Source organism: Ursus maritimus, unplaced genomic scaffold (genome assembly GCF_017311325.1).
Source record: "Ursus maritimus isolate PB19 unplaced genomic scaffold, ASM1731132v1 scaffold_14, whole genome shotgun sequence".
NCBI lineage: Eukaryota > Metazoa > Chordata > Mammalia > Carnivora > Ursidae > Ursus > Ursus maritimus.
The window spans coordinates 1727777-1755524 of record NW_024423786.1 but is presented as its reverse complement, the minus strand read 5'-3'; the positions used below and the strand labels follow the sequence as shown (position 1 = coordinate 1755524).

The 27748-nt window shown below is 53.0% G+C and overlaps 2 protein-coding genes across 4 annotated transcripts in view; both read right to left on the bottom strand.

Annotated features, from left to right (window-relative positions):
- Positions 1–978: 978 nt before the first annotated feature.
- Positions 979–8827, bottom strand: ABTB1 (ankyrin repeat and BTB domain containing 1). 3 transcript variants are annotated; one of them, XM_040628363.1, is made up of 13 exons: positions 8677–8827; positions 7335–7397; positions 7184–7239; positions 5908–6052; positions 5596–5755; positions 5459–5504; positions 4996–5112; positions 4791–4909; positions 4158–4256; positions 3883–4050; positions 3671–3703; positions 1675–1875; positions 979–1601 (listed from the first exon to the last, which is right to left on the bottom strand). In XM_040628363.1, the coding sequence occupies exons 1-13, from the start codon at positions 8730–8732 to the stop codon at positions 1395–1397; spliced, it is 1470 nt and encodes a 489-aa protein (XP_040484297.1). In that variant the 5' UTR covers positions 8733–8827; the 3' UTR covers positions 979–1394. The 3 variants fall into 3 exon arrangements, with proteins under 3 accessions (XP_040484297.1, XP_040484298.1, XP_040484299.1); XM_040628364.1 differs by lacking the exon at positions 3671–3703; XM_040628365.1 differs by lacking the exon at positions 4996–5112.
- A 125-nt stretch (positions 8828–8952) lies between these two features.
- PODXL2 (podocalyxin like 2) overlaps positions 8953–27748 on the bottom strand; it is a 36043-nt gene continuing 17247 nt past the window's right edge. The window contains exons 3-8 of the mRNA XM_040628123.1: positions 22724–23514; positions 21911–21985; positions 12983–13139; positions 12346–12407; positions 9972–10151; positions 8953–9482 (exon numbers count right to left, since the gene is read on the bottom strand). Of these exons, the coding sequence (XP_040484057.1) occupies positions 9270–9482; positions 9972–10151; positions 12346–12407; positions 12983–13139; positions 21911–21985; positions 22724–23514 (1478 nt within the window). The 3' untranslated portion in view covers positions 8953–9269. The remainder of the gene's footprint in view (positions 9483–9971; positions 10152–12345; positions 12408–12982; positions 13140–21910; positions 21986–22723; positions 23515–27748) is intronic.

Here is a 27748-nt window from a genome sequence, read left to right as displayed (position 1 = left end):
AACTGACGAACAAGAGTAAAAAGTCACAAAGGGCAGAATGACAACTACAGGGAGGGCCAGGATACCCATGCTGTCTCCAGGGAAGAAGGGGGCAGGCCTCAGGGTGCTTGCTGCCTGGGCCTCAGGACCCAAGGGTTTGGGGTGAGGGACAGCCTACAAGGCATCCTGAGAAAGCCACCTCTGACATCCCTGATAATGTCACAGCCCCTGTGGCAGAGGCCAGGGGGCCTCCCCAGGAAGGAGGCTGGCTCTAGGCTGAGGGAAAGCAGAGGTCAGTCCTCAGCCCCTCCTGGCACGAGGCTCCCCACAACCAGTGGCCAGTGGGCTAAGGAGTGGAGGGAGCCAGGCCGGGGCCAGCTGGGGTCACTGGGCCTCCTCCTACCCCTTCCACTTCCACCCCTCCTCCCTGGCCCTCCTCCTGGAATGGCAGAGCAAGCTGCTGCAGGGCTAACCCGGGCCTCTCCCCTCTGGCCCTGCCCACAGCCCAGCCTCAGTCCCCGGAGCTGTAAACTGCAGGTGCTCGTGGTGAGACATGCAGCCAGAGGAACAGCCTCTGGCATACAGGGGGTACTCAACAGATGAGTGCTAGAAATAGGTCTGGCTCAGAAACTAGTCCTTGCCTGGTCTGAGGGGGAAGGAGCCTCTGTGGTCGCTCAGCCGGCCTCCCACTGAACCTCCCCCAGGACCACTGAGGGCAGGTGGGTGGGTCGGACTTCACCAAGAGGAGCCCAAGGCAAAACCTGTGCCTGAGGGGAGCCCCACCACTGGAGAGGCTGGGCCCAGCTGGGGGATCGCAGGGCCCCTGCACAGAGGGGCTGCCTACGCAGACCCACAGACACTCCCCCCAGCCCCCAGGAGCCCCTGCTGGGCACCGAGGCCTTCCCAGCATGGATGAGGGGCTCCAAATCCAGAGCCTCCTCCCTGGCCCTCCTCAACGCTGCCCCCCCCCCCCCCCCCAGACAGAGGCTCAGGCTCCCATGGTTCATTCAAGCTTTATTGCCACACACAGACTTTTCTGCTCCCTGTGGGCCGACTCTACGCCTGGGAGAAGCCTGCTGGCTGACCTGGCTTGGAAGCAAACAAGCCAGGGCCAGGACAACGGGGGTGTGAAGGGGTCCGGGGGAGGGAGGCCCTAAGAGACCCCCACCCCAGGTTTCCCTGAGTGGTACCCAGCCCCAGGGCCTTGGAAGCTGGCTTATGTTGGGGAAGGGGGCTCATCCTGACCCTCCCCTGGGGCCACCAGGCATGTGGGGGGAGGGGTACCCCACGGAGCCCCCCTCAGCCCACCACGATGTTCTCAAGGAAGCAAGGAACAGAAAGACGAGCTGCACACATGCGTGTGCACACACACACACACACACACAGAGCTGCCCACACACGCCACGTGCTGACAGTCAGCAGTCCAGGCCGATGGACACCAGCAGGTCCTCAAGTGCCCGTAGCCGCTGCTGTGCCTCCTCGATGGCGCTGTAGGTCTGCACCGTGCTAGCCACGTGGAAGCGGATGTCGTCCACCAGCGGGATGGAGTCTGTCTCCTGCCGGGCAGCCACGGCCGCCGCCTCCTCCCGCACAGCCTCCACGAAGTCCTCCCGCTCCACCAGCTGTGGACAGGCCAGCTCAGCATATGCCTGCCGCCCTCCCTCAGCCTGCCCGCCACGGCCCCCACGGGCCCACCTTCTCGATGACTTTGGCCATGTACTCAGTGCACTGGTCCTCGAGGCGCGCCAAGCGGAACAGCTTGGCCACGCGCCACACACCCACCACGCTGTCCTCATCCAGCAGCTGGGCCAGGCTGCGGCCACACAGCCGCTTCAGGCCTGGCAACAGGTACATGTCGGCCACGCTCAGCACGTCATAGGCCGCCTCGGGGGGAAGCTGCAGTGAAAGAAGGGGTGAGGGAGGGTATGCCCGAGGTCACCAAGGAGGCAGCAAGGCGGGGCGCCATTAGGGAGGCGGTGGAGGCTGCAAGCTGGGCGGGAGCAACCACCCGTGCCTCAGGGGCCAGACTGCCGCAGACACCGTGGGACCAGAGAGGCGCAAGGAGACGGGTTCCCGGGCCTCAGGCAGGGCCTTCGCAGGGGAAAGAGGCTGAGTTGAGAATCACACAGACCCATGTGCTGAAATTCTAGATGTGGGACCCTAGGCAAGTCACTTCACCTCTGTGTGCCTCAGTTTCCTCCTCTCTGGGAGGTGAACCATGCCTGCCTCAAAAGGTGGTCAGAAAACAGAAGGTGCTCCTCCAAACTGAGGCACGGGCCCCCCACCACGGTGGTGGAGTAAGTGTTGACGTGCTCCCTCCCACCCACACCAGGACCCTGCGCTGCTCAGCTCATGTCCAGACTCCGACGGGCACACGCAGCAGGCTGGAGGAAGGGTGGGCAGGACTCTGCTAGGACAGCCAAGCCACACACACCGCTTAGCAGGCGGGCGCTTCGCCTGTGACACACACCCATCTGCACAAGACCTTCGGACAGCCGTCAGCACCCCTGCTCTCTCGAAGGGAAAACTAAGGCACAGAGCAGGTGAGCAACCAGCTCTGCGGTGCAACAGCACACAGCTTGTGAACAGCAGCCCGGTGTCAAACCAGGTTTGGAGCCCAAGTCCACGCTTACAGCCACTCAGTAGCTGTCCTCAGTGGCAAAGCTCCCTTGGGAGTAGGGGGAGCGGGCCAACGTGGACCCCGGGTGGCAGGGTCCACAGAGCTGAGCTGTGCCGCGGGAGGAATGAAGTCGAGGAGGCGGGAGGAATGGAGGCCGGAGAGGGTGCCCAAGTGGAGAGGCTGGTGGGCTTAGGATTGGGGTGCTACGTGAGGCGAGCACGGGGCTAACATCACAGCCCAGCCTGTCCCCGTGCGCTCCTCCTGACCAGAGGCCACATGTCCTAGCCTGCGCTGCTGGCAAGTGGGGCCACTAAGTGAGTTCTCTCCAGGGCCACGGGAGAACTGGTGTTATGTGACCTCCACCTGGCCTATGACTAAGGAAACTGCTTGCTTCATCTTCCTCTTCCTCCTAACATGTGAGTCAGCCTGCACCCCGATCTCCAGCTGCAAAGGAGAACACACCTCAGGTGCTGTGGACCGGGTCCAGCCCGCTCTGTGTTTCATAATGAAGTGTGAGTGGAACACGGCCACGCCCACTCACTTCCACCGCGGCTACGGTGCCCCTGCGTGACGGCAGCGCTCAACGGCCGGGACAAAGATGCTTGGGCGCATGGCACTTACACCTAGTCCTCAGAGGTTTGCCCTGCCCCAGGTGACAAGATGGAGGGGACAACCTGGGTCGCAGCAAGCCACCTGCCCTGGTGCACGTACCTCAGACATGAAGGAGAAACAAACTTTTCTCTCCTTTAAGTCACTATTTGCTGGGGGGGTCCGTTTATCACAGTGACCACACACACACACACACACACACCACACCCCTTCGGCACGAGCTCCAGCTGCCCATGTCGCCCACACGTTAGGGATACTCTGGGGCAGCCGAAGACCCAGGGAGGCAATAAGAGAACAGGGGACAGAAATCCAGAACCCTGGGTGTGGGCCGCTATCCAGACGCAGGAGGCTCAGGGCTCCCCACTGTTGCGGTAATTCAGGTTACTCTCCCTCCCCACCCTCCCACTGGAGAACTCAGGGACCCCAGGTGGCATGTGCTCCTATGTGGCTCCTGCCACTCACCCCTGCTCTGGAACCGGCGGAGGCCCCCTCTGCCTGAAAGACAAATCCAGATGTGTCCCACACTTCCTCTCCAGCCTCCTAGAAAACCAGCCTCACGGAGCCAAGCACGACCTAGCCCCTCCCTTTAAGCCCCGCAGGGACCCGGGCTGTGGCCCTGTCCCGACTGCCATGCCCGCCCGGCCCAGCGCACACGGCCCGCCGGGGCCTCGCACCTCTGTGTGGTCGCTGTAGATGTAATAGAGCACGTGTGTGAAGACGTCGGGCGAGATGCCGTGGAGGGTGATGGCCGGGAGGCCCCCTGAGGCCTCCAGCTCCTCGTTCTCTCGGAAGTGGTCGTCCAGCAGGGCCCGGAAGTAGTCGCTGCGGCCGCAGAAGAAGGCCTGGGGGAGGCTGGGCTCAGGAAGGGCAAGGGCCAGGGCCCATGCCCAGAGAGCTGGCCAGGGACTTAAGGCAAGGGGGTGGTGGCGTGGGGGGGAAGGGACGGCACCTTGTGGCAGAGAAAGCTGCAACCTTCCACCCGGAAGCAGACATCAGGACAGCTGTTGAAGCCGTCAGGGCAAGGGAAGGGCAGCTCCCCGAGATCACCCTGGCGGAAGGGAGAAAAGACACCCTCAGAGCAGGTGGGACAAGGGAGAGGGGGCAGTCCCAGCCTAAAGCCTGTTCTAGCTCTATTCCCAAGGGGTGGACTGCTGCCCCGTTTGAAGATCTGAGTATGACACAAACATCAACAGAAGTAAAGAGGGCTCAGAAAAGGGAAGTGACTGGGGCACCTGGTGGCTCAGCTGCTTAAGCATCTACCCTCGGCTTGGGTCATGGCCTCAGGTTCTGGGAGCAAGCCCTGCATGGGGCTCCCTGCTCAGCAGAGGTGCCTGCTTCCTCTCTCTCGGTCCCTCCCACTGATCCTGTGCTCATTCTCTCTCTCAAATAAATAAGATCTGAGAAGAGGAGAGGAGAGGAGAGGAGAGGAGAGGAGAGGAGAGAAGGGAAAAGAGAAGAAAAGAAAAGAGAAGAAAAGAGGAAGTGACTGGCTCCAGGTCACACAAGGGTTGAACAAGACAGCAAGACTTGTCTACCACAGCTATGTCCACACTGGGCCCATCCCAGGACACCCTGTGCTTACACGGAGTTCAGGGGGCAGGGCACAGTCGGCCAACAGGGCCATATCCTCTCGAAGCCGGGGGTCTGCTGGGGGCGGCTCAATAGTCAGCACCTTCACACACGTGCCTGGCTTGGATGCCACTGTGGAGGGGAGAGCACAGCTTCAGGGAGCCAGGTGGGCCCCGGCAGTTCCCACCCGACGCCCTGGACCCTAAACCTGGACGCACCAAACTCGGACACCTTCTCACACTTGGCCTCCAGGTCGCTGAGCAGGTCCCACAGCTGGCACTGTTTGGCCAGGCGCTCGCAGTCGCTAACGTGTTCCACACCAACGTCCAGGCGGCCTGGGTGCGGCATGGGAGGTTCGGCGCCCGAGAGGAGCGCTCCGCCATCCCTAGCACTGGGACTCCTGGGTCTATCTCCTGCCTTAGTTTTCCCATCAGCAGCTACCGCCTGAGTTCTACAGGCCTCAGGGCAGACCAGAGAGGGCTCAGTTTGCACGTGGGACAAGCTCTTCCTGAGCAGACACACCAGCTCATTGTCTCCCAGCCCACCCAGGAAGCAGCTGGAACCGCCCCACACTGCAGGGGTAAGTACCAGGAGGTAGAAGGAGGGCCCAAGACCACAGCGGGGTCTGAGGCTGGACAGAAACGCCCTCCCTCCCCGCCCACCCTGGGCCCAGAGATTCACCTGTGTACAGGTACTGCAGCAGGGCCCCAAAGGCCACAGGGTTGATCTGTAGGCAGAGACAGCCAGGAGGAGAGGTCAGAGGTGGCCCCCCAGCACAAGCCCCCTGCAGTCCCTCTGCCCCCCTGGGGGGGACAGACCAGTGGATGCCTCAGGACCACGATGTTCTTGCCCTTCCATTTGGTGTCCAGCATGCCGGCAAAGTAGGCACTGCGCACGCCCAGGACACAGCGGTGTGCCCGGAAGGGCTTCCCGTGCACCACAAAGACCACATCGCTATGGATGCCCTGCTCCAGAAGCCTGGGGAGGGGTAAGCAGGGGGGTGGGGGCGTGTTCAGCATGCGCCTGCCCCCGGTCTCACCACCACGGCCCCCACCCCACCCTGCAGGGGAGCCCTCAGCCCCACATCACCGCCCTATTCCACACATACCCAGCCCTGCACCCCATCTCACCGCTGCAGGAAGTCGTCGTAGTAGTCCCGCCTCCTGCAGGAGGCTGTCACCTGCTTGTAATCGCGCAAGGCCCGGCGGATGGGGTCGCTCAGTGCCCCATAAAGGCAGCGTTCCCCATCAAACGTGTTGGCCTCACAGCGGGCTCCTGGGGGTAGCAGGGCTCGTCAGTCAGCAGGGTCAGGAACACGCACACTGCGGCTGGGGTAGGCTCTGGGGGAAATCCTCATCTCTCCCCCTGCAACCTTCCCAAATGTAGGGCCCAGCCCTGGAATTTGGAGCCCCTTCCAAACTACCCTGGGCCCACTCTGGCACTAGCACCTTCTCTGACAGGGCCAACACACACAGGCACATCTGGGTATGCCACAGACTACAAACAGAGCAGGCCAGAGACCGCCCTGGTCTATGCACTGGAGACGCAGCCGTAAACAGACAAATCTCTATCGTGACCAAACTGCTGCTCTAGCAGCCGAGGGAAGTCTCCCCTCGGTGCGGGCAGACGACGGGCAGAGCACAGCAGGAAAGGCGTTTGACGCAGAGGGACCAACGTAGGTAGACGGGGTGTAGAGACGAGAATTCATAACCAATAAACAGGTTAACAAATGTCAGGTGCCATGAGGAAAAAGAAAGCAAGACAAAAGGCAACAGTAGTTGTGGCTGCCATGTAGGGAGGCCATGGAAGGTCACTGTGTCCATAACAATGTGCAGAGACCTGAATGGAATGAGGAAGTCGGCCATGCAAAGATCTGAGAAAGGGCAGGCAAAACAGAAAGAAGAGCAAGTGCAAAGGCCCTGAGGTAGAAGTGAACTTGGAGTGCTGAAGCACCAGAGAGGCCAGTGTGGCTGGAAGAATGAGCACATGGGGGAGCCAAAGGAGGTGAGGCCAGAAAGGGAAGAGCAGATCACTTAGAAGTGCAAAGACTGGCAAGGCATTCTAGTTTTATGCTAAATGCGACGGGAAGTCTTTGGAGAACTTTAAGCCTATCAGACTTGGGAGACCCACCAGGCTGCATTATGGAGAACAGACTGTAGGTGGGGCAAAAGCGGCAGCCAGGAGACCAGAGGAGGCTGGCTTTGGGGCCAGGGAGAGATGTTGTAGTTGGGCTGGGTAGTGGCAGCAGAGATGGGGAAGTGGACAAGGCACAAAATAGGTTCCGCAAGTAGAACCGACAGGGCTTGATGATTGGGTGTGTGTAGGACTGATTGGAAGACAGGACTTGAGGGTGTCTGCAAATGCAAACCACACGCACACAAACACAGTCCCAGCCCCTTCTCTCACCATTGGCCAGAAGATAGAGTACTAGCTCCTCGTGCCCGCAGAGGCAAGCATAGTACCTGAGGGAGGGAAAGAAGGAGTACAGGAGGCAGTTACCAGGACTGAAAACCCCCGCCCCGCACCTGCCATGCCCACCCACCCAGCTGGCACTCACAAGGGGGTGCTGTCCCACTTGTCCCGCACATTCACCTCCACGTCCCGTTGCTCCAGCAGGTACCTAGGCGGGGAGGAGGTCAGAGCCTGAGTCAGGACTGGTTCATGGTCTGTGAGAGCAGACCCAGGGAATGGGGAGAGAGAAAACATCCCTTTTGGCTGAAGGAAGTCTCCCCAAGGTGAGGGCAGATGACAGGCAGACCACAGCAGGAAAGGCATTTGAAACAAAGGGACCAACATAGGTAGACAGGGTGTAGAGATGGGAACTCATAAGGCAAACAATGAGCCTCAGAAGCAGGACCCCAGAGCGGAGGAGGCCAAGACTGGCTCTGGCCTGGAGGCATCTGGGAGAGAGAAGGCGGTGATGGGCATCTGTTCTGCGAGAGCCCTCTGGCTGCTTGGGCCAGCAGACTGGATAGGGGAGACTGAAGGTAGGGAAACCAAGAAGACGGCTGCTGCAGGTGTCCTGGTGGTGTGGAAGAGTGAAGAGAAGTGAACAGATTCTAGAAAGCAGAAGTCAGGAGACATAGTAGCTGATGGCATGTGGGACCTGTGGGGGGGGGGGTCATCATGGATGGTGACGAAGCCATCACTGAGAGCAGGAAGCCTGGGGAGACCTCCAAGGTGGACCAAGAGTGCTCTTGAGCTGCATTCAGGGGTTATCAGCTAACTCCTAGGTGACACCTGATGCTAGGGAGGGACCAGGGACGCTGTGGGAGTCAGGAAACCTGGAACCAGCCCAAGGGAGCTAGTGGTGGGTCAGATACAGGGAACAGAGAAGGAAGGGCCCACGAAGTGAGGTGCCCCACATCCCAAATAGGCACCCCGTCACTCCCTACTTTATGGCGACTGCAGCACCAGATTCGCTTTAACTGCATTTAGGAGTTTCCGAATCCCCGGGGATCAGAGAGTGATTCTGGGTCCTAGGGGTTCCCAGTTCGGAGCGCATCAGCGCGATGAGCCACGTTTGGAGTCCTAGGCCCGCCCCGGGGTCTGACCTCCCGGTCCTGAGCGCTCAGCGGGCGACCATCCTCTCCTCTCCGCCCACTTCTCCGCGGCTCCGCGTAGCAGTCCTCTCCTCCGGGAAGCCCTCCGGGATCCCAGGGAGTAAAACACCCCCAGCACTCCGTCCTGGCACACCCCGGTTCGGAAAACTGCCTCAGCCCCCTGCTTGGGCGTCCAGGCGCTCTTGGGGGGCGGTCTGTGGTGGGTCCGGCGCCAGGGCTGCCGCGGCGCCGAGGCGCGCGCCTGTCCCGAGCCTGTCCACTGCACGCGCCGGGGCCGGCGGCGCCTGGAGGGCGCCCCTCCCACCCCGCACCCTCCCGGGGCTGCGGGGTCCTCACCGCACTCGGCCCACATCCCCCTTTCTGCAGCTGGCGAAGAGGTCGCTGGTGTCCATGGTGCGGGCAGCTCGGACCCAGGCCGAACGACCTCAGGCGGCGGCGGCGGCGGTGGCGGCGCGCCCCGGCCGGATGTAAACACACGCGGCCCCGCCCCGCTCCGCAGCGGCGCCTGGCGCCCGGAGGACCGACCCGGGCCGCGCCGCCCCGCCCCCTGCGTGCCCGCCCCCGCCCCGCCCCCGCCCCGCCCCGGAGCAAGAACGAGTCCGGCAGGCAAACCGGCTGGGCCCGGCGTGGTCTCCGGGCGGCTTTAATGGGGGTCCCGGGGCGCGGCCGGGGAAGCGGGGCCGTTCCGGGACCGGCCCCTCGGGGCGTCAGGTGGGAATGGGGAGGGTTGTGCCGAGACTGTTCCGTGAGTCGGTGGGAAGCGGGAGGACCCCGCACCGAGGGCCGGGCTGCGGGAGAGCGGCCGGGAGGGGAGGGGAGGCGCGGCTGTCCGCTCCGGGTCCGCCCGGCTCGTCCGTGCGCTGCCCCAACGGGGCGAGGGCACGGCCGTGGGGTCACAGCGGGCCAGAGCTACCGGCGGGCGGGCGCCCTCACAGGTGCGTGTCCTCCTCGAACACGTCCGAGTCCTCGGGGTCCCGCTTGCCCCCCATGAGCGCGCTCCAGCCCCCCGGGCCGTTGACGGCCCCGCCGCCGTTCAGGCTGGGCTGCTTCTCCTGCATCTCCGACTGGCTGTCGCTGGCCACGTCCAGCGTGGGGTTGTCGTGGCAGCCGTTCTCTACGAAGCGCAGCTCCTCGCCATGTGACTGGGCGGTGGGAGAGGGCCGCTGGAAGAGCGCCCCGGCCCAAGCCCCCACCCACCCGAACAGCGCCGGGCCCGCGGCCTGGAACCATTCACTGTTCCGTCCCTGGTCTGTGAAACCCTACACTGAGAACCCCCAGCGGACCCTCGACAGCTGCCCATTCCCTTCTGTTCTGTTCCCACAACTAAACTCCTGGTGATCCTCTGCACTAAACAACCGGTGGCCTCCCTGACATCTGATCTCTCCCCGCAGAACCCCGCTGCACCTCTAGCACCCATGACGGGGCTGGCACCCTGCAGACCGGAGAGACAAACTGGGGGCTAGGCTCTGGACAGGCAGCTTCAGGCGCACACCCCCATCCCAGGGCAAAGACTGCCACCCCACCTGCAGTGAGGACAGTTGCGTCTCAGATAACTGAACCTGCTGGGTACTCTCTCCTCCACAGGCACCACCCCCAGCCCAAGCCCTCCTGGGGACGTGCCCCATGCTCACCACGTGTTTGAGCTTGGGCAGCCGGCGCTGCCAGCAGTTATAAAGCAGGCCCAGCACGATGATGATGACACAGATGGCACCGATGACCACCAGCACCACAAAGAGCGTCCCATAGTCACTGCGTACCTGGCTGGCCCGTGCCTGGCAGCTGCTTGTAGTGGAGTAGTTCTGGATGCCAATCTGGGGGTGGGAGGGGCCAGTTTCCTCAGCTGAGGTCCTGGGTGTCAGGGCTCCCCAGGGGGCTGTGGGGTTGGGGCTCGGGGACAGGGGACAGGCTTTGAGAAGAGCTGGCATACTCCCGACTCTGCTCTCTTAGAGGCCTGGACCTGTGCTCATCTGGGGCTCTATCCCTGTCTCTGCCCAATCTACATCCATTCACCTGAGGGCAGCCCCAAGCCTCTCGATCCCATGCCTCCATTCCCAATCTCCCCTCACATCCCCACTGTTGCTCTGCCCTGACCTGGTCCCTGCTGGGGCAGAAGTCTGGCTGCCCTGATTCAGGTCCCTGAAACCCAGCCTCCACCTTGGGTGTGCAGGTGTTCTGGCATCATTCTGACCATTATGGGCTACAGACAGTGCAGTTTGGGATGCTGGGGACAGCCCACATCCTGGGCCACCACCAGCCTCCCAGCTTCCTCCCTTTTCCCACTAAGGGTGGGTAGTCACCAATGGCATTTGGCTGGCCGGTACCCCTGCCACACTGCAAGTTGTCTTGGGTGGGCAGGTCTCAGGCCTAGAGACTGCTGTGCCCATACTGGGCCAGGCAGGTATTCTCTCCACAAATCAGCATCTCAAGCAGAGGGCAGGGAAGGGGAGATGCTATCCTCATCGGATGACAGGTGCCAGGGTGAGCGTGCTGTCCACTAGCTCCCAGTGCAGAGATCTGGGAGCCTCCTTTTCTGCCTTGAAGTCCCCTATTTGAGGCCGGGTTTCGTCTCTTCCTGGGTGTCTATGAACATCCTACTTCCAGTACTTTTCTCTATTGACTTCTTAGTTATCAAAGATCAGTTCTCTTGCTAGGTTCACCCGCCAATGAAATTGCTAAATTTGCCAGACCAGGTCAGTCTGAATAGTGTCTAGCAAAGCTAGAACACCCAGGGGGCGGGAGAGGCAGGAACTTTCTGTGGGGATAAAAGAGATGAAGGCCAGCCCAAGGTTCCACCTGTCCACCCCCCCGACCCGTATTCACAAACCCAGAATTTCACAACTGGAAAGGCCCTTGGTAACCATCCAGGTAGTAAGGCCAGCATTGTGCTTAAAGGCCTGGGCTCTTCAATCATTCAGGCCTGGTCCAAACCTGGCTCTGTTGCTCCCTGGCTATGCATTCTCGGGCGAGTCACTTCCCTTCTCCGGGCTACAGCTCTCCTCTTAAATAGGGCACCAGTGGTACTCAATGGGGTACCTTATTTAATCCTCACGAGGCCTGGGCTGGTGCTGAGGGCTGAGTGAGAGAACCCAGCGCAGTCTGGCACTTAGTAAGCATGTGATGTGCTTATCAAAAAAACCAGCACAACCACCTTTCCGCCTTGCATATGATAGATAAGGAGGTGGGGCACACGGTCATGCACAGCCCGTCCTTCCCAGCTGTGAAATACTGCAGAGCCTTGGAGAAGGGAGAGGACTGATGCCAGATCACTGGGTTTCCCAGTGAGGAGCTGGCATGGTGGCTGTCCTGAAGAAAGGAAGTGAGGAACCCAAGGTCCTCCCCTGCAGAGAAAGTAGAACAAGGAGCAGGAGGACCAAGGGGGGGCCTGCCCCTCCCATAGGCCCCGGCTCTGCTCAGCCCTACACAGGGGTGGCTGGTGGTGCAGGAGGACAGGTTGGCCAGCCTGCTCTTCAGCCCATGTCTCCAGGACTGACCATGCAGCTGGCCAGCTGCACTGGGTCAGGGGTGCCCCTCAAGAGGGCAGGGCCGTCTCCTGAGCCTGCACCCTCTCCCACCAGACGGTGTCTGGTTGATGGCTTCCGAAGCACACCCGTGCCTGTCATGCTTTCTCTTGTGGTTTCTGAAACTGCATCACGCTCTCCCACCCCACCAGGCCTCTGCCCAATTCCTAGGGCAATTCCTACCTCCCACTTACCAGTCCAGATCCCCCTCGGAGGTTCCCTTCCCTCTGAGTCCTGTCCTGACCACCACCCCCTCCGGGCCCTTTCGTGAACTGTGCGGTGGTGCACACACATTCCTTCGCATTTGTGCTCTCTCCCCCACGGGAGCTGTGTCTTAGAAGGCCTGAAAGGAGGAGCTGTGCAGAGCAAGAATCTGACTTCTGCTCCTTTGCACAACCATGCCAGCTCTCTCTTACCCTCAGGGAAGGCAGCCCTGCTCCCAGAGCTGTAAGGAATGGGAGGGGGAGTAGGTCCCTTGCCTTCTTACCTCCACCAGATTCCTTCGGATGTCACCCAGCATGGAAAGGACATCTTGAGTGGGCACCACCCCTGGGGGAGACACCATCATCAGCACAGCCTTGGCCACTGGAGCGCCCCCTGCTCCCTGGGACAGCCTCTGACCTGAGCTTCCAGAGGCTTGCTTCCCAGCTCCTGACCACACGCAGACCCCATGGTGTGTGTGTTCCCCCTCTCTCCTATGCTTGCTTTCCGCCGGCTGCCTCATTGCAAAGGATTGAGTGAATGCCCGCCACGTGACAGCTGGGACACCAGGCGGTCACTCCCACAGCCCCACACTGCTGTGTTCTGAACATGCCCCCCCATCCACAGCCCACCACTCAGTGTGTGGTGCCCATTGTCTCCTCGATGCTGAAACCACACCTCTTCCCCTCCTGGTCCTGACGTTTACACCCTCCTCCTCTTCTCCAGAACTCCAGTTCAACTCCAGTTGAACCCTACACTAGGGGCCCAACCACTACCTCATCCTGCTACCCCAGAGGTCCAAGGTCAAAGCCCTGTCTGCGCGCTTTCCTGCGGTTCTGCAGACCTCCTGTGGCCCTCAGGAAACGGTGCTGGTTTAACGCTGCCTCCCTGGGCCCTCCCTTCCCTGTGCTGCCCCCGCTCACCCTGCTCGCCCACCAAGGTCATTAGAAGGTGCTGTTCCTTCTCGCTGGGCTTGCTCAGGGAGATGTGCCAGTCCCCGTGGCGGCCACTGCCATGGCGGGGCAGCACCTCCTCCACCAGGGCCAGAAGCTGCAGCCCGCGGTGCTGCCGGAACACCTCCTACAAGGACGGAAAGAAAGCCCCCAAGCCCAGTGAGGGAGAGGGCTCTACTGACCCCCTGCCTCCAGGTCTAGCCCCTGCTCCAACCTCCAACCTCCCAGGGGCCAAACACTGGGAAAGGCCATCGGGCTGTTCCAGAGGGGCTGCTCTTGTAGCTCTGGAGACCATTGAGAGACTCTGAGCTTGGCCTGTGGGCAGAACTTGGCAACACCAAGACACACGTCTACTGGGCATCCAGGGGCTCCTTCCTGCCCGGGCCTCTCATGTGAGGAGGGTGTGGGGCACCCTTCCTGCCCGGGGATACTCACCACTGAGCTTAGGGACAGATACACTCGCAGGCAACGAGTCTGGGAAGTGGGTGTGTAGCGTGTGAAGGCCTACGGAAGCCTGCTGGTCGGGCCTGAGTATTCAAGTGTGCGGTGCAAGGGATGAAGATACTGGGGGCGTGCAGCAGACCAAAGATGCACACCAAACCCAGGAGGGGAGGTGGGGAGCAGGAACACGCACACCTCTTGCCCGTCAGCCCTGAGTTGGGGAGTCAAGAAAGCTATCTGAGTACTCATGGTGGCAATGGTGACCAGAGGAAGTAAAACAGATATGGTTAAAACGGTAACTCCGGGAAGCAGGGCCAGGGCAGGAGGCAGGATATAAGCAGATTTGGTTCTCATCTGACACTCTCTTGTACTGTTTAGATTTTCCTGACCTTGTGTATATATGATTATGTAATTTAAAAAACCAAGAACAAGAGGCAGGTACCGGCCAGGGACTCAGGGGGTGGCAGAAACCCAGGCAGGCCACCAACTTAGCTCCATCGGGGAAGAGACCCTCCACTGGCTCTGTGGCTGCTCCCATCCCCAGGCTCGTCTCCAGCAGCCTTCTCCCTTCTGTAACCAGGAAATCACTGACCCCTGTTCCTGGCCTCCAGATCTTCTAGCAACGCACCTGTCCCAGCTGTTGAGCTTTCTCTCGAGTGCCCTGCCTTAGAGCTTTGAGCCGGGGCTGCCTGCAAGGCCCTAGCATCTCATCAGACATGTGGGCTCCTGACATTCCCATCTCCTTTCTGGTAGAGCCCAAGCTGGCGAGGCTTCCTAGTCACCATCCCAACCTAAAGGCCACCAAGGGGACTCAAGTTCCTTGTTACCATGGCAAGGGCTAGGTGCAAGCTTGAGCCTTGGCACTCACTGGCTGGACAGAAAGCCAGCTCGCTTCAGAATCTGGGAAAAAGCTGGTACCTGGAGATAGCCACGTGCAGCTAGGAAAGCCCTATTCCCGAAATAGTTCTTACAGTCTTCGTGTGCACGTGTGTGCATGTGTGCGGGGCGGGGGGGGGGGTGGTACACACCTGCCTCTGCCTGAGCAGCGGCCTCCCTGCTTACAAGAAAAACACGCTCCTGCCACAGGCAATACCTCCCCCCATGCCACAGGCCTATGATCCCCCATGTGTGCAGACCCCACATCTTCTGGGTCAAGATGTCTGCCTGGCTTAAGCCCACAGACCCACAATGTCCATTCTGGCAGCGTCTGATGACTATGTATTTCACACCATTTATTCTGTAGATAGGAACTGAGTGTCAGTGGCCTGGGGAGAAAGCCCTGACGTGGAATCAGATAAATCTGGGTTCAAATCCCAGTTCTGCCATTCATCAGCTCTGTGACCTTTAGCACAATAACTGCATCTCTCTGAGCCTCAGTTTCCCCCTCTGAAAATGTGGGCTTTGGTCCTAACACTGTGCACTTAATGTGAGGATTAAAAGAGAAGTACTTATTCAGTCACAGGTGCCAGACAAGTGGATGTCCCAGTATAAAAGAAAAAAACGCACGCTGCCATCAATTCCAGGTGATGGCTGGATCTGAAGCTTTTAGAAGCAAGCATGGAAAGCTGTCTTCAGGGGCGCCTGGGTGGTGCACTCGGATGAGTGTCCAACTCTTGGCTTCCACTCAGGTCATGATCTCGGGGTCGTGAGATCCAGCCCCACATTGGGCTCCGTGCTCAGCACAGAGTCTGCTCGAGTTTCTCTTTCCCTCTCCCTCTGCCTCTCTTCCCTGTGTGTGTTCTGTCTCTCTCTCTTTCTCTGTCTTTCTCTAAAATAAATAAATCCATAAAGGAAAAAAAAAAAAAAAGAAAGCTATCTTCATGAACTCCAAGCAGGTAAAGATTTCTAAAATGGACCCAAAAACACTAACCAAGAAGGAAAAAAGTGGTAAGCTGGACTATTTTATGATCAATTTTTTAAAAATTGAGAACTTCCATTCATCAGAAAGTACCATTAAGAGAGGAAAAAGGCAACCCAGAGAGTAGCAGCAGATACTTACGAGATATACACGGACACACACACATGCACATACACTGAACGGACGTCTCATATCCAGGATATAGAAATAATTCATAGAAATCAATAAAAAAGTCAAGATAACCCAATCGGATCCAATCAGTCAAAACACATACAAAAAGGTGCGCAACTTCATGAATCATCAGGAAAATGCAAACTAAAACCACAAAGTGATACCACTACACCATACACCTTGAAAACGAGTTAAAATGAAAAAGACAATGGGAAGGGTTGACAGAAACATAGGAGAACCAGACACATCACGCACTGCTGGAGGCAGGAGAACTTGGTACAAACACTCTGGAAGCTGTCGGACAGCGTCCATTCAAGGTGAATAGATGCAGAGGCCGTGCCCCCGCAATGCCACCCCTGAGAACGGTGTCCATATGCCCACCAACATGCGTGTCCAAGAACATCCACATAGCATATGCCCATAGCCTGAAGCGGGGAACTACTCAAAGGCCCAGCAACATGAGCACGGACACAGACCGGAACACCAGACAGAAGCACCGTGGACAAGCTTCACTACATGCAGCCATCGAGATGAATCTCAGAAACAGAACTTTGAGGGCAAACAGCCGGACACTAAGTACTGCCTACTGAGTGGCTCTTCGTATAAAGTTCAAAAGCGTGCAAAATCAACGTATGGGGTTGCAAATCGGTTTCCCTTGAGGGAACGGTGTCTGGAAATGAGAATGAGAAAGGCTTTTGGCGGTGCTGGTCCTATTCTGGTCTTGATGTGGGGGCTGATGTCGTAGGTGTGGTCCTTTGTGCTGATCCATCAAGCTGCACGCTTTTCTACATGTATCCTGGAAGTCATTAGAACTTTTCTTAAGTGCAGTGCTATCTTCCCTGCTGACTCCGGGGTGGATGGTACTTCTCTCACATCACACCGTTTCTCCCACAGTCAGCGCTCCGGCTCTCCTGCTACTGTCTGAGCACCCATTTCCATGCCCTGAAGTTACGTGCAACTCCTCCAAGTGTCTGGTATGGTCCTTATGGCAAACGGGAAGGGACACATGACCCAGCCCATCATTTTGACTTGTGGCAACAGAGCAGATAGAGCTGACGAAGGTCCTGCTCCTCCACCCTGCTACAAACACAGAGAAACACTGGGGAGGAAAATATAGGCAGAAACAGAGGGAACTCAGAGCCAGAAGAGTGAGTAGGTGCTAAAGCTGCAGCAATTCAGGGGGGTCCACAGCCCAGAAATGGAACACAGGAGCTGGAGACTTGACTAAGTGCTTACTTACTCTTGGCCCATGTGAGATGAAGAACTAGAGCAGAGCACCAGGATGGAGCCTGAAGCCCCAAAAAGCAGCCCTTCGGTGAAATGGGGACTCGCGAACATTCCTGTTCACCTGGAGGGGCTGTAACGGGCTCTGCCATCTGCCCAGGTCCATGGGTAGGAGAAAAAGCTATCCAAGATCACTTAAAAACCCAGGCTTGTGCTCCACGTGGGTTTGGAGTCCAAATGTGCCATCTCTTGTGTTATAAAAATCCAAGCCAAGAAATTAAGAGGAAAGCTGACCCAGGACTCCTGGAACTCCCAAAGTTTCCCCGAAAACATGCTGTTGGAACTCTTTTACAGCCTGGGGTTGAAGAGGAGATCACAGTAATGAATAATGACCCATACAAGGGAACAAGGTACAAAGCCACAAACAGGAGAACTGACACCCCAGGATGTCGGGTTACTAAAACAAAAGGAAAGAGATCATTAAATCAATATACTTAAAATAATTCAGAAAAGGAAGAAATAGAAACCATAATGAAAGAATGTAACAAAATGAAGAACAAAGGGAGGGATTTGGAACCAAGGAGAAATTCTAAAAATATAAAATAGTTACATATATTAAAGATTCAATGGATGGATCAAACAGAAGATTAGACACTGCTGAAGAGAGTTATTAATTTGGAAGATAAAGCTAGGAAATCACTCAGAATGCATCAGAGAGATTGACTGATTGATATTTTGGAGAGAGAGAGAGAAAGCGTGAGCAGGGGAAGGGGCAGAGGGAGAGGGAGAGAGAGAATCCTCAAGCAGACTCCCCACTGAGTGTGGAGCCTCACGTGGGGCTCAATCCCAGGACTCCAAAGAGCCGAAACCAAGCGCTGGATGCTCAACTGACTGAGCCTCCCAGGCGCCCCTCGTCGGAAAAATCTTTAAAAGAGAAAGCATAAAAGTGTTAAGAGACATCATAGATAGAAAAATAAGGCCCAGGGGCGCCTGGGTGGCACAGTGGTTGGGCGTCTGCCTTCGGCTCAGGGCGTGATCCCGGCGTTATGGGATCGAGCCCCACATCAGACTCCTCTGCTATGAGCCTGCTTCCTCCTCTCCCACTCCCCCTGCTTGTGTTCCCTCTCTCGCTGGCTGTCTCTATCTCTGTCAAATAAATAAATAAAATCTTTAAAAAAAAAAAAAAAGAAAAAGAAGGCCCAATATACTTCTAATGAGAATGAGAGAGAAATGGGAAATTGGTAATGTCTAACAAACTGCATATGCAATCCCACTTCTAGGAATTCACTCTGAAGATACATCCTACAGCACAGAAATACAAGCTCACAAGGTTATTTGATGCAGCCTTGCAAGTAACTGCAGAATACTAGAAACCACCCAAATGCCCACGTAAAGGAAATTCATTGAATAATCTATAATACATACACATGATGGAGTGTCATTCAGTTGTAAAAATAAAACGATTGAGAATAATGTCCATGAATTAACATAAAGTGACTTCCAGCATATATTGTTAAGCGAGAAAAACAAAATACAAAAGAATAACATTATGGACTGAGTTGTGTCCCCCCCCCAATAACCCATATATTGAAGTCTAACCCCCAGTACCTCAGACTGTAACTGTATTTGGAAACAGGGTCTTTCAAGAGATGATTACGTTAAAATGAGGTCATGAGGGCGGCCCTATCCAATCTGATGGTGTCCTTACAAGAGGAGGAGATTAAGGACACAGTCACATACAGAGGACAGCGATGTGAAAACACAGAGGAAAGATGGCCATCTGCAAACCCAGGAGAGCAGCTCCAGGAGAAACCAATCCTCCTGACACCTTGATCTTCAAAACAGTGAGGGAATAAATTTATGTGTTTAAGCCACCCAGTGTGGCACTTTGTTATGACACTAGCAAACTAATATAAATATAGCGTGCTACCTTTCTTGCAAGAAAGAATGGAAGAAATCATACGTCCATCTGCTTATTTCTATAAAAAGAAACCCAGGAAGGATAACCAGAAACTAATGAGATTAGTTACCTAGACGGAGTGGATGGGAATGGAGGGCAAGAGGTGATGGGGGAGAGAGGGGTGTTTCTCTAAGCATACATTTTTGTGTCATTTAGATGTATAGAACCACGTTAATGTTTTACATGCTCAAAAATACAACTAAATCCACAAGGATAAGGGGGAAAAATCCCAAACTGAATACAAACAGAAACAAATAAACCTAACTATATCTCAAATGTGTCTCAACTTACTCTCAGATGGTTTGGAAAAATGCTAAGAGCTGGTGAATCTGGCTGAAAGATACACAGGATTTCTTTGTACCAGTCTTCTGAAATTACATCAAAATAAAAAGCTACAAAAAAAAAAAAAACCATGAGAAAATTAGATGTTCTTTACACCAATAAGGGCTGATACAGATATATCCTTGCAGAAAGAGCTGCTAAAGGGTGTATTTCAGGAAGAAGGCAATTAAATTCACAAGAAAGGAATGGGGATGTGAAAAGGCATGTAAGCAAAGAAGCCAATATACTGATAAAGCAAAATAAGCACTGACCATTAATAATAATGACTAATGCTCAACATCACTAATCATCAGAGAAATGAAAATTAAACCCATAATAAGGTTCCACCTCGTACCCCTTAGGATGGCCACTAGTCAAAAAAACAGAAAACAGGGGCGCCTGGTGGCTCAGTTGGTTAAGCATCTGCCTTCGGCTCAGGTCATGGTCCCAGGGTCCTGGGATCGAGCCCCACGTCAGGCTCCCTGCTCAGTGGGGAGCCTGCTTCTCCCTCTCCCCCACCCTTGCCCATCTCTCTCTCTCTCTCACTCAAATAAATAAAACCTTTAAAAAACAAAACAAAACACATACACACACCCCAAAAAATAGAAAACAAGCGTTGGTGACGATGTGGAGAAATTGGAACCTTTGTCTGCTGCTGGTAGGAATGTGAAATGCTGTAGTCACTGTGGAAAACAGTACAGAGATTTCTTAAAAATTCAAAAATAGAGTACCATATGATCCAGCAACTCTACTTCTGGGTGTATATACCCAAAATAATTGAAACGGGGTCTCAAAGAGGTATGAGTAGGCTCACATTCATAGCAGCATTATTGACAATAGCCAAGATGGGGAAGCTACCGGAATATCCATTGACGGACAAACAGATACACAAAATGTGGTCTATACATACCACGGGATATTATTCAGAGTTTAAAAAGGAGGAAATTCTGACACACACTACAACGTGGATGGACCTTGGGAACATTCTACTAAATGAAATAAGGCAGTCACAGAAGAACAAATGTTGTATGATTCCACTGATAAGACATACTTAGTAGCCAAATTCCTAGAGACAGAGAGTAGGATGGTGGTTGTCAGGGGTCTGGGAGAGTGATTAATGGGGACAGAATGTATTTTTGCAAGATGAAAAGTTCTGGAAATCTGTTTCATAACAATGTTAACATACTTAACACCACTATGGTACCTTAAAAATGGTTAGGATGATCAATTTTTGTTAGTTTTTTAGCATGATAAAAAAATCCATCATAAAAAAATAATGACTAAGGAGGTGGAAATCAAATAGTAAATGAGAAAAACTAACACGACAAAAACAGGGAAAGCAGAATGAAAGCATTTTTATGTATGTGTGTGTTGTTTGGAAAGAGGACAGGCATTATCTTTAGACTTTATCGTTCAAATACGCACACACAAAATCTAAGGGTCTCAAGGACTCATACTGTGGTCTCTAAGTACCATTTCCCAATGAAAGAAATGAGGGCTTGGAGAAATGTTGATTCCATGTCTGGGGGAGGGAAAGTACAAGATAAGCCCAGAACACCTTATTACTCCAGAAAGCGAGGAAAATATCAAACACTAATAGGTCGGTCAAAAAGACTTAGAAGCCAATTCAAAAGGGTTCTCACTGGCCAGAGATGGGGCATGTAAGCATCAATAGGAATAAATAATCACTGAAACAGATTAAAATGTATCAATCACGTTAAAAAAAATCCACATGTTTATTATTTATAATGGGAAAAAAAAACAACCTCCTGGGTCACTTTTGAATTAAACACAAGCACGTACTTTCACTTTTCCCTAAACCCACTAAACGAGACTAAAGAATTTTTTCAAGGTCTAAAACTACAAAGACAAAAACAAAACAAAGTGGAAGAGGAAATAAGAGCAAAAAAGTCTGGGGACTGGAGGCATATGGATGAGTTAGGATTTCCTGATCCAGCAAGCCCCAAAGAACTGAATCCTAAGCCAGAATGGGACAAGCTGAGAAGCAATCACACTTACACTGTTAAACTCCCAACTAAAACGCTCTCGAATAAGCAGCACTGGTTACCTTTGGAAGGGAGGATGAAAATGGTTCTAAAAATAGGAAAACTGTTTGAAAGGCTGTTTAAGAAGCAGCTGGATCCCTAATTCCTCTCCCTAGCACTGCAGAGCGGACAAATGTCCCCGCCCCCTGGCAGAAGACTGGAAATTGATTCGGCAAAGAGGGTAAAATAGAGGCCCTCTGACCCAGAGGACAAGGGGCACAACTGTGGGAGGGGCTCACGCTCAAAGAGGGAGTAGATGAATTTATCCATGCATGCCTGCCCTAACACTGAGGCGCCCAGCCCTCTCCCCACCGTGGCTTCCAGAACACTGGCGACTAGCCCTTTATGCTCCCAGTAGGACAAACGTTCCTTTTTCAAAGAATCTAGTCGCCCAAGAGGAAGGACCTAAAAATGGTGACATTAAAAACTGTCAAATGGCCCAGCCAGTCCATCCTCCTGAGAAGCCACAGTTAACAAACCCCACTCCAAGCTCAAAGCTTCAACCAGCTTTTGGATGGCCCTCCTTAAGTAACTCTGAACCAACCCCCCAGACGTCTGAGGAGCAAAGTCATGCGAGAAAACTAAGGCCCAAACTAACAAATAAGGAAAGCAACTTTTAAAAGACTGTTTCAGTACCCTCCAGGAGATAAGACATTGCACACGTGAACAAAACTATTCCTTGAAGTTAAGTACGGCAAGGAACACAGAGCCCTTAGGATATTAAACGTATGAAGGCAGTCCTCTTTTAGACGTGGGTGGGGGCTGGCTCCTCCTCTGGGTTAGGCTAAGCCCCTCCCGGTGCCCTGCGCACGCCCTCTGCCCACACTCGGAGGGCCCCCCCATCCTTCCCTGGGGTCCCCGCCTAGCTCGGCACTCACACAGTCTATGTTCTCCGTCATGTTCAGAATGATGTAGTTCTTCCCGGCCAGATTGCTCCAGTCTTTGCAGATCACCTGGACGGCGAAACAAAAAGAAGGGCGACAGTTACAAAGGCACAAGGAAAGGCATCCAAGAGAGCACAGATGGAAACCCTTTGAGAAGCCGGAAGGGGAAGGCCTGGTGCAGGTTCGTGACAGCGAGGTGGGAGCTGACAGCCTCTGCAGGGTGGCATGCCCCGGCTCCAGCCCCAGGCTTACAAACCCAGATGTCTCCAGGGACCACACAAAGAAATGTCTTCAGTGAGAGGAGGGGCCTGACAGGACTTGCCCCAGCTACAGGCCTTCAGTGGCCACCCTGCAGGGGTTTCATGTTCCATAGGCCAAATGAAAACAGGCCCGAAGGCCAGATGCACAGGCTGGCAACCTGGGACTCCCTTTCCTACTGTCCCTTCCCAGGTGTGAGCACTGGCCTGGGCGAGCAGAGGGTGACTGCGCGTACAGGGTGGGTATGGAGATGGGGGTGGGGGGCACAGGTCAGGCAGTGGGAAGGCCTTGGGCGGCAGCGGTAGCACTGAACAAGGCTAGGCTAGGGAAGCCGAGCTCTTCCAAGAGCTTTGCGTGTAAGTGTGCTGAGAACAGCCATGCGGGGCTATGAGGCGTGCATCCCAAAAGTTCTGCTGGGGTTCTCCCTGCTATACAGGGGCCTCCCACCTCATCCTGGCAGACCCTCCCATCCCCACTGTGCAGCCAGGGGATGACCAGGCCTCTGAGAGAAAGGTGCAGCCAGGTGGCCTTCATGCGCCCTCATTTTACCTGAGTGGAATCCCAGGGTATTCTGGACTGGGCTTCAGCGGCCTGTCCTTCCTGGGGCTGCTGGCTAAGGTCTTCTTGCCCCAAGGTAGCAGAGGAAGGTGTCAGTTCCACATCTCGGGGGGCCAGGGGGAAAGAGGTTGAAGCTCCAGGGTAAAGGGGGTCTTCATCTGGGCTCTCAGCCCCACTGGGAGCTTCTGTTTGAGGGAATGAAGCCAAGGATGGCAGCTCCCCTTGCTTGCCAGCCAGCCCTACTGCTCCCACAGTGGCCTCCTCGCTTGCCTCTCGAGGGGCCTCAAACTCTACCCCATGCCCTGCGGCTGGCAGCATTGTGCCCCCTGCCTCCTGGCTGATGAAGTCCTGACCCCCCAGGGTCACTGTACTTGGGGTGACTGCAGGCGGTGACAGGCTGGGCTCCATGCTGCTCCCCACCTCCACATCTGAGGAGGCCTGGTCCCCAGATTCTTCATGCCTGTGTTTGGCAGGCCCTGGCATCTGGCTGCTGCTGGTGGGAGAAAAGCCGTGGACCTGAGTTTGGGCTTCTTCTTGGGATCCGTTCACAGGCAGCAGCTCCTCTTCTTCCTCTTCCTCTTCCTTCTCCACCTCCTCCTTCTCCCTCTCCTCCTCCTCCTCTTCCTCCTCTTCCTCCTCCTCCTCCTCTCCAGGAGCCATATGCCAGGGTGGCTCCACCAGGTTCATCTTGGGCAAGGGGGAGGGCAGACTTGGCACCTCTTGACCCTGGCTGGTGTCTTCTATTGGACCCGCCTTCTCAGTCAAGTCTGGAAAGACGTAGTCTAAGGACAGAGATAGAAAACTCATTCGCTAGTTTCATCATCATCACTGATTTGTTCAATACTTGCTGAGCAGATGATATAAAGCAACCATGAGACCCACAGGGGGACAGTGGTGAGTCGGACTACTAGTCCTTTTGGAAAGGAGTGGGAAATAAAGCTGGATGGTGGCGGTGTGGGGGGCAGACTGTGGGGGAGACGTGGGCCAGGCTAGTCCTTATTTCCTTCATGATGACAAAAATGACACAGATCTGCCACTAAAATTCTGTGAATACAGGAATGTATAAAGTAGAAAAAAGTGTGTATGATTGCACCCCTCAGAGTTAGCCCTTGTTAACAGTCCATGACAAGAAGTTTACTTCTCTATCGTACTTATAATGCATTTGTGTTTCCTCATCTGGGGATTTCGCCAAGAAGGCCCCAGACCCCCTTAGAAAAGGTTCCCTTTATCTCTTTCCCAGTGGGTTGTAATGGGAGGCCTCTTGGAAAAACCCTCGAATGAGGTCTGAGAACCCTCTGATCACAGGGACAGACGAGACACAGAGATCATGACCATTGTTCCTAGACTGTGCTCTTTTGCTAAGATTTAGGCTCTGGCTGAGAAATAAAAAAAGATGTCGGGAGAGCTCAATAGAGTCCACTGGCTGAGCCCAGAGCCTTCCAGAATGCACAAGGTCGCTGTTGGTGGTGACGGGGGGAATTTTATCCTCCCTGTCATTCCTGAGAATCTTATCTGGAAGTGTAGAACTTAGGAGGCCTCCTAGACTGCAGGACTTGTTCTGGCTTTTAGTGAAGCCTAGGCCTCTTCAGGGTAACAGCATAGCAAGGTCATGGGCCTGTTCTGTTGGAGATTCATTCAAAACACCAGAAGCTATTTCTAGGTAGCAACTTTAATCGGCTGCCATTTTATTGCAAAATAAATATCAAAGACTGTTTTAAAATACTCTTTAGACATGAGAGAGGCAGTTTAAGGTGGTGAACTGGGCCTCCTCCCTTAAAATTTCTATCAAATGATAGACTGGCTTTTCAACTGTCAAATTAAAGTTTTAAAGGTTTAGATAAATTTCTGGGAATGTGGAAAGCAGATGAGATTATAGGAACAAACAACCGCTCAGCCGAGACAAACAGCAGGAAAGACAGTGGAGAAGGGAGGCTCTCTTCCCAACAGAATTGAGGAGAAAGAACAACTATGGGAGGAGCAAGGAGCAGAGCATAGAACATTCAGGGAACGGAAGATAATTTTTAAATTCCAGTTAGTATCTCAGAGAGACCCAAAGATACTGCATCCCAAAAATAAGAACAGGCTAATAAGAGACTCAAGTAATCTCTAAAACAGTAAAAGTTTGTGGAAACTGAAATTAAATTGTCAAAATATAAAAATTCAATAGAACAGCTAGAAGAAAAAAAAAAAGTCAAGGAAAAACCTCCAGAGCAAAAAGAAAAGGATAAGAGAGAAAAGTTAAAAAATACAGATGACCAGTGCAAGAGGTCTAATATCTAACTAACGTGATTTCAAAAAAGATAAGAACCCTTAAAATGGAGAGAATAAAGAACGAAACAAAGAAGAAAATTTCCCACACCCAGCAGCGGGAATCTTCACATTGAAAGGGTACATAACTGAGGTAAATGATAAAAGACTCACACCTAGCCTCATTCTCATGATATTTCAGAATTCTAAGGAGCAAGATAAGATCCTAAAAGCTCTCAGAGAAAGAACAGGTTAACCTATAAAGCAATAATAAAGAGATAATCACATTATCTCCAAGCTTCTAATTCATAACACTAGATGGCAGGAAGGAAATTGAAAACGCATTCGGGATTCTGAGGGGAGTGTACTTTGAACCTGGTATTTTATACCCAACTAAACTATCATTCAAGTATGATTACAAATACAGACATTTTCTTTTTTTTTTTTAAAGATTTTATTTATTTATTTGACAGAGAGAGACAGCCAGCGAGAGAGGGAACACAAGCAGGGGGAGTGGGAGAGGAAGAAGCAGGCTCACAGCGGAGGAGCCTGATGTGGGGCTCGATCCCGTAACGCCAGGATCACGCCCTGAGCCGAAGGCAGACGCTTAACGACTGCACCACCCAGGCGCCCCAAATACAGACATTTTCATATATGCAAAGACTTAAAGGTTTTTCAATCTACGGATTATGAGAGAAGTACTTAAGGAAGTTCTCCAAGAAATCCAAAGAAGACATGGAATCAAGAAACATGAGAGGAAGTCATGAAAATAAATCTCTGGAGGGAAGCTGTGCCATGGGCCTAGAGAACAAGCATTCAAATTAGAACATAGATCCACATGGCTAAGAATTATTACAAAAAGAAAAATTGACTCCCTATAAGGAAAAGTACAATTTTTAGAAGCTGAATGATCTTAGTGATCATTGAAAGCCCACTATAATATTTAAATGAATAATTAAAATATTCTACCCAATCCATTTTTGTAAAGCATACTCTTTTTGGGTAGAAGTGACTGGTAACTACATCTTCCACTCCTCATTCTCTGCACACCCTCTGTAGAGAAGCTTATCTATTCCCCACGGAAAGCAGACAGTCATGGTGTTCAGGGGAGAGGTATGCTTGTGGAACAGAGACCACAGAATCCTGTGCACTTGCCTCTAATACTGAGCCATCTAGTATCACCTTTATAAATATGAAAGAATGGTCAAGATTCACAGGGCAGGGGAAAGCCAGGCTCACGAAGTAGCATGAAGGAGAGAAAGCAAAGCAACCCACCTCTGAGAGAAGAGTTAGCCCAGTAAACAAAGAGAACTTAGAAACACTTCTTATTAACACCTCCAAAGAGACTCGAGGAAATTACACTCATAAAACGAGTATATAAAAGAATAAAAATATTTTACTTCAATAGAAGTAAGCACTTTTTAATAGATCTGTTTAAAATTGAAACGCAATGCATAAAACCATAATTGAAATGGGTCGCGTGGCCACTTGACAGGAAGATGATATAACAGTATGTCACATGGATGCTGGGGAATGAACATATACAATCCCTTACAATCAGGAGATTTTATGGTTAGAAGATTGTCCTGACACAGCTACATGCAAAAGAATGAAACTTGACCACTATCTCACACCATACACAAAAATAAACTCCAAATGGATGAAAGACCTCGATGTGAGACAGGAATCCATCAAAATTCTAGAGGAGAACATAGGCAGCAACCTCTACGACATCAGCCAAAGCAACCTTTTTCATGACACATCCCCAAAGGCAAGAGAAACAAAAGATAAAATGAATTTATGGGACTTCATCAAGATTAAAAGTTTCTGCACATCCAAGGAAACAGTCAGAAAAACTAAGAGGCAGCCACATCACTGCAACTTCAGAGTAAGGGCTTTCTGGCTGAGCTTTTCATGGGTTTTAGAAAGCCATTGAGACTGGGTCATCAAAGAACCCAGACTGACTGACAAAAATCAAGGTCAAGGAAATCTAGCATTGAATGATTTGGTGTCTGCCAATTCTGGAGAATGTTCAAAGAAAGAAAGAGAGAGAGAGAGAAAGGAAAGCTCTTATGAGAAGTGGTTTTTCACCTTAAAAACAAAACAAAAAACCTAAGCATTTGGATTAAAATGAAGGAAAAAAAGTTCCCAATCAAGAACAAATCTAGCACAGTGTCTGGCAGGTGCAAAGGGCTCAATAAATATTTTTATCGGATTATGAAAGAGAAATATTTCAACTGGATCTTGAGATGGTAGAGTGATGTATGAAAGAATGAGAGAATTTTTGTCTTTCCAGATTCCATTCTTCTCCTATTCTAAGATGTTATCAATTTTAAGAAGCAATTGATTCATTAATATACTTTGGGAGAAACGTTGTAATAATTAAATATAGATAGTTCAGTTTAAAAATGATAAAACAGGAAAAACGCATTCATATTAGAATTGAGAAAATAGGGAAAGTCATCTGTGAGTATTCAACTGCATTGCCCAACTTTGATTAGGCATCATGGTTGGACCAGTAAAGAACAAAAAGAGAAATGAGACATGTCCAGGCCCTAATATTATAAATCCTTGAGTAACTGAAAATGTTGTGCAACTATGGTAACTGTTTCACCTGATTCTTTAAAAAAAAAATCAATTTTTGAAGAAAATTCTGGGTGTTATACACAACTAATGAATCATCGAGCCTTACATCGAAAACCAGGGATGTACTGTATGGTGACTAACATAATATAATAAAAAATCATTATTAATAAAAAAAAAAAAAAA

Coding starts and splice junctions, on each gene's coding strand:
- ABTB1 (XM_040628363.1), bottom strand. CDS start 8,732: ATGGACACCAGCGACCTCTTCGCCAGCTGCAGAAAGGGGGATGTGGGC. Junction 5,113..5,458: donor GCTGCAGTACCTGTACACAG/GTGAATCTCTGG, acceptor TGCCGCACCCAG/GCCGCCTGGACGTTGGTGTG. Junction 4,051..4,157: donor GCAGCTTTCTCTGCCACAAG/GTGCCGTCCCTT, acceptor AGCCTCCCCCAG/GCCTTCTTCTGCGGCCGCAG.